The sequence below is a fragment of the Gavialis gangeticus genome, unplaced genomic scaffold, assembly GCF_001723915.1.
Source record: "Gavialis gangeticus isolate Ggan-Ray unplaced genomic scaffold, GavGan_comp1, whole genome shotgun sequence".
In the NCBI taxonomy this organism is placed as follows: domain Eukaryota; kingdom Metazoa; phylum Chordata; order Crocodylia; family Gavialidae; genus Gavialis; species Gavialis gangeticus.
In genome coordinates this window covers 84,971,623-84,983,392 of record NW_017729025.1, presented here as the reverse complement: position 1 = coordinate 84,983,392, position 11,770 = coordinate 84,971,623, and the positions used below count along the sequence as shown (strand labels likewise).

The 11,770-nt window shown below is 42.3% G+C and overlaps 1 protein-coding gene across 1 annotated transcript in view; it reads left to right on the top strand.

Moving 5' to 3' along the window:
• Positions 1 to 11,770, top strand: part of LOC109298788 (cytosolic phospholipase A2 epsilon-like) — a 68,405-nt gene that overhangs the window by 14,416 nt on the left and 42,219 nt on the right. The window contains exons 3-7 of the mRNA XM_019519066.1: positions 2,664 to 2,800; positions 4,476 to 4,607; positions 8,468 to 8,508; positions 9,695 to 9,737; positions 10,568 to 10,631. Coding sequence (XP_019374611.1) covers positions 2,664 to 2,800; positions 4,476 to 4,607; positions 8,468 to 8,508; positions 9,695 to 9,737; positions 10,568 to 10,631 — 417 coding nt within the window. The remainder of the gene's footprint in view (positions 1 to 2,663; positions 2,801 to 4,475; positions 4,608 to 8,467; positions 8,509 to 9,694; positions 9,738 to 10,567; positions 10,632 to 11,770) is intronic.

Below are 11,770 nucleotides of genomic sequence, written 5' to 3'. Positions count from 1 at the left end.
CCTGTAACCTATCCAGATCTTGCTGCAATCTTTCCCTCCCTTCTTGCGTGCTCACCTCACCCCAAATTTTGGTATCATCGGTGAATTTAAACAGGTTGCATTTCACCCCATTGTCCAAATCGCTGATGAAGAAATTGAACAGCGCAGGCCCAAGGACCGAGCCCTGGGGGACTCCGCTGCCCACTTCCCCCCAGGTTGAATATGACCCATTCACCACCACCCTCTGAGTGCGACCCTTCAGCCAATCTGCAATCCATCTGACTGTGTAGGCATCAATGCCACAGTCACCTAGTTTTTTTAATGAGGATGGGGTGGGAGACAGTGTCAAAGGCTTATAAACTTTAACTTATAAACAACTTTACAACTACTCACTGGGCAAATGAAGATATATAAATATTTATATATATTTGCCTCCTGGGATTCTATACACCCCCCCCCACACACACACACACCCACACCCACACACACGCCCCCCTTTATAGGCAGGTATATATATATCTTTATTTCATTGAATGAAGAATCCAGTCAGACAAGAGAGAGTTAGAATTAAAACAGGGATTGAAATGCAGTTGTCTTACAGGGCAGTGTCAAACCATAGCAACTGAGTCAAAAGAAAGAAAGGATCAATAACTTAAAAAGAATATATGAGGTTGGCTTTGTTATTTTTAGGTTCCACATATTGAGGGAAGAAAAGGGAAATCTGTGTATGTCTGTCCATAGAATTTATGATTCAAATGCACAAGCAAAATGTAATGGGGCAGGATAGAACCTATCCAGATGAGGTGTGTCCATTGTATACTATCTTGAATGCTTGAGTAATGGGTATTATGATTACAAACATAATGATTAGCACCAGTGGACTTCTCCCTCCATGCCACTTCCAACATTTCTTAGGTAGAGACTGGTAGTTAAATCTGCCTTGCCTTGTGCCTCACTTCCTAGGTAGTCATACTTTGGAACTGGTCATCTTCTGTAAGGTTCTTACCCTACAGTTCTGGGGGTAGGGCCAATTGATCATCTTACTTTGATTCACAATTGTCTTTTGTTTTGTACTGACAAAAACATGAATTCACATTTAAGTATATTTCTATGTCAGGATTAAAGCTCTCATTAATGATACTGCAGGTTGCCACTAGACATCAGATTGTACAGAAATCCTTAGATCTGAACATCCCCCAAATATAGAAAAGCTACAGAGCTTAGTTCTGAAGCAAAACTATTCTTCTGGCCTTTAATTTTGTGACACATGAGTGCGTCTACATGTGCACAGTTACTGCACAGTAACTGAAAGTTACTGCGCAGTATGGGCATGTGTCTATACATGCATGCCCATACTGTGCAGTAACTATGATGACTTATGCTGAGTTGACTGTAAATTTGCTACCTGCATGATGCAGGTAGCAAATTTATGCCCACTTAGGTACTGTGCAGTAAAGCACGTGTGGATGCCTTACTCCACAGTAACATTGTGTGTGTGCTCTGACTTGGGAATAACTGTGCTCCCAAGTTGGACCACATGCGCGTGACTGCTCAGTAGTTCCTACACATGTAGACACCTGTCTAAAAGCCACTTACTGTGCAGTAACCTACTGCGCAGTAAATGCACGTGTAGACAGGCCCACTAAATGGAACCCCCCCCCAGATCAAATATCTCTGAATTCTGGGCAAATGCAAATTCAGATGTGAACTTTGTGGTCTGTGATGATCACTAAATAAACCAACAAACTGAAACCAGTACCACATTGCACAAAAGAGCACTTTTCAGCTTATTTTGCAGCTGTGGAAGGTAAACAAGCTTTCACTTACACATTGGAGAATTTTGCAAATGTCATCAGCTTGACTTTTGGCTCAGTTAAGCAAGCAGTTAGACCAGCTTTACTGAATAGTAACTTCTAACTTTATAAGAAATAAAAATGCCTGTTGTGACAGAGATATAAATAAATGGAAGCCTTACTTGTTATACTGATGATGAGTTTCTGGTGCCTAAAGTTGTGAAGGCGAGTGTGGTAGTAAGAGAAGAAAGGCCTCAACAAGCAAAAGAAGCAGAAGTTACTAGTCACAGATGCCATAGCAACCACTGCTGGATATCCCTGCTATTTTCCTTTGGAAGCCAGATTAATCCAGAATTGGACTCTTGGGAAAGTTTACCCTGTGTCCCAGCAATGCCCATGAGTGCCTGATCTTGAACATATCTTGCACACGTTTCTGCTTGCATGTGTCATACTTGGAAATGAGGTGGTGAAGCTGTTCTGGGTGCTGCTTATGTGAGATCTGGAAAACTGAGGTAAATTATGCTAGACCAGATGTCATATACTCACATCCATAGAGTTCTAAACCTTTCTGAAGCTCCAAAGAGTGCAGACATTACATACTAAAACTGCATCTCACTGGAAGTGAGTATAATATAGCTATATATTTAGAATAAGTTGTATTTAATTTGCTATTTTTACAATAATTAAAAAGTGTAATGGTTTTAAAGAAGAAAATATTGTTATCAGGAATAGAATGGTCTACCCATATTCACCCGACATAATGTCTATCATCCTGTACTGAATTCTTTATAACTTCATATATAGAAAACTAAAACTAGTTCAGCACATTTTGTCAACGTTAAATGTGGTACATTGATATATTGCTATTTACACCGTCCTTCTCTTACACAGTGACTCAGTCTGATTGCTATGTGACCCTCTACCTTCCAACTGCTTCAGTCCATAAGGTCCGAACCAAAACTGTTAACAACACCAAAGACCCACTGTGGAATGAAACCTTCCACTTCAGGATTCAGAGTCAGGTCAAGGTAAGACAAGTAAATGCCCTTGCTATCAGCCAGTTCTCTTAGCTCAAATTGTATTTGTAATTCACCCATTAGTAACTGTTTATTGCTAGACATCCCATGCCAAGCTCTTCTGAGGGCACTTTCACCCTCCCTGAACATAGCTTTCTGAAGGCCAAAATTATTCACAAAAATACCCCTGTTGCCTTGTATTCTAGTCAAGGCTGCAGCCTCAGAACAGGAAGCCCTAAGTCCAGCAGCATGTTGAATTACAAGGCCTGTGATGGCGAACTGTGACCCCTACAAACAATATAGTATGTCAATAACAGTAGCGATACAGAGCTATTTATAGTGAAAAATGGAGGGCACTATAGCTGACTAGCAATTAATACTACACAAGATTTCATCTATTTCCATTCAGGCACTTTGGTGCCACTCCAGAGTATTTTATGCCTTTTTTGCACAAGACTTGAGGAGACTAATCTTTACCTCCCACTCCCAGGTAACAGAAAATTGAATTATCTTTTAGAACTGCCTAGCAAGCCTCCTGTTGCAAGAAAGGAAGGAGAATATCTGATATAACTATTTTTCCTTCCTGTACAGCCACAAGACAGCCTTTTGTGCAGTTTTGCTTCATTTTTATTACAGATCATGACGGAGTGCTGGGTCTACTTAATTATGCAGTAATTATACAATTTCTTGGTATATTGAATTATAATTGCACCTAGTTAGGTACAGCAATAACCGCCACTTGACCTGAATTTTGGCTTACTGAAAATAAATAAATAGGTATGGTTCTGGTAATTGTCAGGAGTTTAGCAGTAATCTCCACACCACACAATTATCTTTGACATGGAAATATCAGACAAAAACCATATAATGGCTACCCTAATATGTAGGGACCACTGTAATTCAGGATTCAGGGGTTTTCAGGGGAAACCTCAAGATTTAGCATTTCCCCCAAACCCCTGGAAAACTGCAATTTGGCTGGAAATGGCCAAGGGGCAGCCTAGTACAGGTGTAGCCCCAGCCAGGGCTCAGTCAATCAGGATGTTCAATTCCCTACTTTGGCAGGGAGTTTAAAAGCCCGGCTCAGAGTGAAGCGAGGGCAGCGGCATGCTAGCAGGGGCTGGAGCAGCAACTCTGCTTACCTGCTGCCCAGCCTGCCAATCAGAGGCATGGGAGAGCCCACCCTGAAAAACATCTGAAATTGGCTCCAACGAGCTTGCAGGGGGATGCACTTTCCCCCCCTGCTGTGGAACCAATTACAGTGGTCCCTACTAACATGCCTAGCATGACATTAAGTGCATCATTGTATCTTTCAATATTATCTTCCTCTGGAAGGATTAGACTACGGTTTTGGACTCTTATAGAGAAATAGAACAAGCAACTTTGAGCCCACCCAAAAGATTTAATCAGAGATTATGTAATGGCAACCAGCTGCTGCAATCAGCAATTATTTGATTACATTTCTAATCTTTCCCATTAAATCTGGAAAAAGAACAAACCAATTTTATTTAGGATTTGAATAAATACGTTTGTAATTGGGTAAAATTTCCACTTTCCAATTTTTTCTTTCTCATTTTCTTATTCGGGTGTTAAATCTGATGTTCTCTTCCCAACTTGCACACATTAACATGAGTGATTCTCAGGGTCATCTGCTTCTCAGACTTAGACATACTTTCATTTTTGTTCCCAGAACATTCTGGAGCTAAAAGTCTGCGATGAAGACAGTTTAACTCAAGATGACCATCTCCTCACTGTTTTCTTTGATGTGTCTAAAATCCAACTTGGAGAAACAGTTCGGCTGAACTTTCAGCTGAATCCCAAGGTGAGGATTAGAATCTAAGGTAGAATTTGGTTGGAAGGGGACATTTTAAAATCAGTTTTCCTCCCATATATATATTCTTATACAATAAAGGGCGTAGCCCGTCTGTCTGTCTGTCCATAACGCTCTTGGAGCACTCTGACTGGTCAATTAAACAACCAATCAGAGTGCAGAGCACCAACATGATGGCAGGGATGGAGGGGGTGGAGCAAAAGAGTGGTGAGGCCAGCACCCCTCCCCCCCAGCCCTGCTTCTGAGAGACAGTGGAGTGCTGCCATGACAGAGGAGACAGAGAGTCCCCCTGCTCTGTCCCCACCCTCATGGCAGTGCTCTGAGGAGCAGGACTGGGGTGGGGAGGGGTGAGGCCAGCGGTACTGGAGGTGGTAGTGGTGTGGGGTGCTGGCAGAGGGGGACGGAGGGGACAGTCAGGCAAGCTTCCATCCCCCCTGCTCCTGGGAGGCAGCAATGGTATAGGGTGCTAGGTGGTGGCACTCCATCCCTGCCCCGCTCCCCACCTGTTATTCTTGATGGGCAATTGGCTAGTATGTATGTGTATGTGTGTGTATGTATGTATGTAATGTATTTCCTCCAAAATATATATAATTTTCTCCTTAATATATCATTAGAGTTCCTTGTACAGAATGTAGTTTTTTTGCCTTGCTGTGTGCGCTATATTGTCCATTTATATCTATCAGCCTCTCAGTCTATTTCAGGGTAAAGCACTTCAACATTACTTCTATGATTAAAATAAAAGCTTTGGCTAACAGTTTCACACAGTTGTCCATAGGGTATTGGTTTGAAGTTAGCTGAGGTATTATTTTCTGCTGGAGTATAAGCACCCATTGTTAAAGTTTATATAGGGCACATCTACACAGACCCATACACAGGTATGAGCGAACTGGGTGGCTGTCCCCATCCAGACAGAAAGGGGCCCAAAAATGAAAAAAAAATTACAATTGCAAAAAAAGTCTTAATATTGCACACATATGGGCTTGACAATGTTATCATTTGAGAATGAACTATCTAAAGACATCTATACCACAGATGTGATAAAAACTTCTGCAACAAAAAAATCATTATCTCTGGAGAAGGGAGGCCCAATACTAGAAGTTCACTCGGGCCGCCAGGAGTCTAGGTACAGCGCTGTGTCTACATATCACTCTACGTCACCATAGCAATGCGCTACATTGCCGTACAACGTGTTATATGATCGGCAGCTACTTTGCTGTAGCGACGCAATCTCCCATTTTAGCATGCCACTATGATGAAGTAGCAGCAAAAACTAACCACGTGCTACACGGGCTGCTACTGAACTATGCTTTAGTACTTCCAAAAGCAAGTACTAAAGCATGCCACTATAGTAACTCTGCCATATGGTGGCATGTAGACACCCCATAGAGTCAGAACAAAGTTCAAATATGGATTTCAATTAGGGATGTGTGAAGCTTCGGCCCCTGATTTGATTCAGCTAAGATTCGACTCGATTTGGTGGCTGAATCTCTGAATCTGAATTGAATCAGAGGACCCTTTAATCTCTTCAAATTGAATTGGAATCCTCTGAATCGATTTGGAGAGATTCAGAAAGATTCCAAAATTCGGACATAAGCACAACTTAAATGTTTTTTCTACATACCTCTAGGTAGAAGGTAGCTCATGATGCTGCGATGCTGGGGTGCATGGAGCATCCCACAGAAGAGCGGGGGGGGGAAGGGGTGGGCCCCAGCACGCTCGGCAGCAGACCCAGAAGTGGATCGGAAGCACTTCCGGTCCACTTCTGGGTCTGCCGGGGAGCACACAGGGGGGCCTCATGCACCCCCACAGCTTGGCGACTGGTGCCTCCTGGGTCTGCGGCCAATTGCCTAGCTGGGGTGACATGGGGGGCCCTCAGCGTGCTCCCTGGCAGGCCTGGAAGTGAACTGAAAGTACTTCCGGACCACTTCCAGTTTCACCACCAAGCATGTAGAGTGGCCCCCCTGCACTCCTGTGTGATGCTGCAGGTGCCCCAGCATTGCAGCATTCACAAGATGTGCTTGGTACCTTGAGGTATGTAGAAAAAACTTCTAAAGCTGTGTCTATGTCCAAATCACTGATTCTCTGAATCAGCATCGAATCTTCAGAGTTGGATTCAGCTAAATTGTATCAGGGACAGTGATCCAAATCAACGAATCGAATTAGTGTCCCTGATTCAGGCTGAATCTTAATCCAAATCAAATAGGGCCTGCTTTGCACACCCGTAATTTAAATCTACATGCTTAGGATAAAAACAAACCAGTACTATGCTGAGGTGCTCAGATCAGTGTTTGAGCACATAAATGCCAATTTTATATGCTAGCAACTTGAATGCCTGTCTCTGAAAACTGGACCCTGAATTTTATATTTTCCTTAGTGATGACAAAATTATCTAGGCTTGCTGTCAAAAAAGTTAGTTCTAAGTGACTTTTATGATGTTTTAAGTCAAAGCAGTATTGGTACAAAGGTAAGGAATGTTTCCTGGGAAACCTCAGACTGTCCAATGTTCATTGAATAATATTCATCTTACTTATCTTCCTCAAGAGATAACCATGAGTGGCATATGTGACTAATTTCAAAAGTCTTCCTCTGTAGTAATAAAGCTCTTCACTCAACTCGGTGGCTTTATTCTGTTTATATGTCATGTGGTCATTCAGGAACAATCTACCTGATCAGCAGGTTCTGGGAGGGTGGGAGTAGGGTTGTATGGGAAGCAGGGACCCAGAGGAAGGGAAAAGTATGTTGATGAGTGGTCCAGGGACCTAGAGGTTTGCAATTGGATAGATTTACATGGAAGCGGGGATGTAGTATAGTGCACTCACCAACTGCAGCAACAGCAATCGTGGCCTCTGAGGGCTGATGGCAGAGCCCTTCATGCAGCGCAGGGCAGTGAGGATTGCCTCCCCACTGGGCACCTGTGTGGCAGCTGCCCCATGGCACGGGTGCAGTGTGGCTTGGCAGGGTGCTGTGCACTGCCTGGGAGCTGGGACTGCTGGGGCTGAGTGGTGTGGGGCTCCAGCTGACAGGTGGAGCCACCCCAGCTCTCAGACAGTGCTGCGCAGCTGCCAAGCAGGTATGGGTGGGGCAATCCCTGCTGTCCTATACTTGGGGGGGGGGGCTCTGCCACAAGCCCTCAGAGGCCCTGATTGCTGCTGCTGCATCCAGTGAGTGTGGGGCTTTTTTTTTTTTTAAAGTGCTGGGATTAAGCTGAGGCTGGGCGGTGGATGGGGCTGGGCAGGGCAGCTTGGGGGCTTCTCCCGTGGCTTCCCCTGCCTGGGGAGAGGCAGACACAGCTGGAAGAGCAGTGGGAGAACCTGCAGTCACCCGGCTGTGCCTCCCTCTCCCCAGCCGATCCAAATTTCTGAAACAGCATCAAAATCCTGAAACAGATTTGGCCGAATTGAAATGGAGCAGTGATCCAAAACACTGAAATGAATCACTGTCCTCCGAAATGGCTGAATCTGAAATCAAAATGAGACAAAGCCATTTTGCATAGCTCTTCTGGGGACCTTCAGAGCCCATAAAGTGAAGGAAGGCATGGAGGTGTAGAGTTGCTGAAATAGTGTGTCATGGGATGGTGGCATAGGGGGTGGTTATGAGCAGAAATGAAGAGATGCCCAGAACCCCTGACGTATGCAGTGTGTTCATTTCAAAGAAGATACAAAGTGTGGGACCCCTAGTGCAGTGGACATAATATAAACAAAACAGAAGACAGTGAAGCCCATTGCATTAGCAATAAAAGAGGTGAAAGCTTTTTTGCAGAAGCTCCATGCCTATCAAAGAATCTGATTTTTACATCCCCTGGGGTACTTTCTAGAGAAAAGTGTCAACATGCCATTTGTTTTCATTTTCAGGGAAAGGAGGAGCTAGAGGTCGAGTTTACAAAGGAAAGCAGGCAAGTAAAATCAAAAGATTAAGTATCTAATTAATGTAAGTCAGTCAAGGAGGAATAAATTAACAAGAAGAAATTGCTTTGTACCCCTGTTATCTCCTAAACCCGTGGTTCTCAAAATTTTTTGTACTGGGACCCATTTGTAAACATTGATGGCCAGTCCCAACCCATTGCCCCTCACTCCTGACCTGCTGCCCCTCGCCCCCAGCCCCCCAGTGTGAGGGGTAGGGGGTAGGTGTGTCACAACCCTTTCATATATTCTTGTGACCCACTTTTGGGTCGCAATCCACAGGTTGAGAAACACTGTCCTAACCCAGTGTGGCCAGATCTATGGGAATGGGAGATGATGGACAAATGCATTTGTTAGATTTTTCTGTGGGGCTTTCTCCAATGTGGAGAAGTGTGGTCACATTAGGCATCCGGTTGGACTACAAAGCTAAAATGAACATTCAGTGGAGCATAGAAATGTCTTTGGATTTTTCTCACTAGTATGGCTGTTTAGGGCGTTCAAAACAGAAACTAATTTTAGCTAACTTAAAAAACCAAAAAACAACAACTCCTCCTCCTTCCCCCCCCCCCCCCACAGCTTATGCTCTTTGAAATCATTGGTCCTGTAGGTTGTAATGAGTTCTCTTATGTCACAGAATGATATAAGAAACATGGAAGCATTAAAGGAATTTCACACAGAGGGATACATTTTTAAAAGGTTTTTAATTAGCTGTAGTTCTACACTGATAGGTTTGGTTAGCGGTGACAATGGGCATGCACATCTAGATTTTAATGTTGTTGACATCTAAGATAACTAGGGAAAGCTTTTATAGTATGTTGCGTTAATTCATCAGTTTTTAACCTCTGGTACTCAGGGTTCAAGTGTGGATATTTTGGGGCAATAGAATAATTTTGTAGTCTAACACTACAAACTCAGCCTAGCTTACATAAGAGAACTATCCTATTTTGGCACAGAGTGCAGTCTCTATTCAGCAAACCTGTACGACAGGAATAGCAGGGGTACTACCTTTCATCATGTTTATCTAGTACATTTGAAGCAATATGAGGTACTGTAACCTGAAAACTACATCTACCATTATTTGTACTGTTATGCTGTGGGGAATAAAAAGACAAAGAGTTGCAATTCAGGAGTTTAAAACAATATAGTTATAAACTGCGTATTTTACATTTTTCTTTTTAGCCCTGATCTTCCTGAAAACATCGCTACGAATGGTGTATTAGTGGTAATTTTTATTTTCTGCAATCTTTTCTGTACTGCATAATAAATGCTACTGTATTGCACAAACTAGAGAGTCAGCCAGTTTCCCCATAGCTGCTGCTGAAACACAAAGCCTGACAGGCAGGCAGGTTGGAACTGGATCACATGAAGCCAATGTGACAGTCAGTTCTCCCACACAATTCCCCCTGGTTATTCATGTTGGGAGAGGCTTGAGCTGGAAAAATGTGTGAGCTGCCCCAAGGTAGTACTCCTCCACAGTCCCATTGTAGTGTTACGTGATGGGAAAGACAACAAGGGGTATTGTTGTAAGTAATCACAAAGCTAGTGCCTGGATTGTTATGATGTAGGTTGGGGTAGACTATGTTGTGTAATAACTTTCCCATAAACTGGTTATGACAGTGTGACCAAAACCTAATGACAAGCCATATCCATAGGCTGGACTTCCAAAATGCAGATCCTTTTAATAACAACTGCTTCTTTATTAGCTTCCCCTTATTTTTTTTTTTTTCATTCCTGCGAATCTATTAACTTGATGGAGAAGTCAGGATGGTTTTCCATGTGCATGCACCCTCCCCAAAAACTTGTACAGAAAGTTACAGTATAGTTGTCAATCTGACAACTAGATACGATTCCTTCCAGAGATTTGATTGAAAGTCAGTGCAGAGGAACATAAAGCAATACATTAGTCCTCCTACAGGCCAGTCTTGCTTTTTTTGCCCAAAAGACTCAACCTTTTTCTACCTGGATGCAAGAGACCAGCTGAGGAACTAGGCTTGTGTATAGCTACACCACTAGAGGTACCCTTTATTATTTCATTTGTTGCCTTTGTTTCAGGCTCGTGAAGTTTCCTGCTTGGAGGCTCAGGTCAATGGGGGAAGGGTGAGAAAGGATTCTACAGGTTAGTATTTTTTTTAAACTGATGGCTTTGGGTGAAGTTGATTAAAATTTTATAGCAAAAAGCCAGTATTTTATATTCTGAAAACCTAATTCAGTGTCCATCAGAGGCAAAAGGGAGAGTCCACTAGGTCCCATGGATGTTGAATCAGGCCCTAATTAATCAAATACAACATACAGAATATGCCTGGGTGAACATGTGTCTAGTTAATTGAACAGGCTAGTTTCCATTATAACATCCCGTTGTCAACTTTGCAAGAAATATTCTTACCTGAAGATGAAATTTTCCATCCCTCACCTATCAGGGAATCCAGAATTCAGGAATGAAGGAAGTAAATGCAGTGAGAACAACAATTCCTTCCTACTCCTTTAAAATCAAACTGATTGGCCCTCTTAGACGGGACACCAGAGAAAAAGTCATGAGGGCAAAACCAAATATATTCTATATTACCTCAGGTATTATTGTACAACTTAAGTTACACATAACCATTGTATTACCACTACACTTGTATTGTCCTGATGCATTGTACATATTAAAAAATACTATACTTTAGCAATCTTTTATGGACTTGATCCAGCAAAGTACATAAGCATGTGGATCATCAATTTAAGAATCAATAGCAGTGTTTTCTTACACAACTAGTTACCAGGATTGGAAACCAGTTCCTTTCTTGAGAAATCCATTTAGGGATTCCATGTTTGGCATATTTAATATTAAATATGCACATTATTATGGCACTTTTCCTACTGTTAGTAGAGGGGAGATATGGGGCCTCTACTGTAAATAATACATATGAAATCAGTAAAAAAAAGATGTTTGAATTATGAGTGCACAGAAATATTTAGAACATTTTACAAGGGATAAAAAAGCTTTTTAAAGAACTCTTTAAAGGATGGACAAATAGATTAAGTTTGGGATTTTAAAAGGTGCTTGCTGATTTCAATTCAGGTGATTTCTGTTGACTCTGTTTTGGATATTCCACCCCTTTAGAAAAAAAGAGACTTCAGAAGAAAATTATACATCCAAGCCATTGCTTTTAATCAGTTATTTCACAATTAAAATGAAATACTTGCTATGGTTTAACATTCCTAGCAGGAATTACAGGACAGATCACTAAAATATAATTCCAAAGTTTGAAGAGG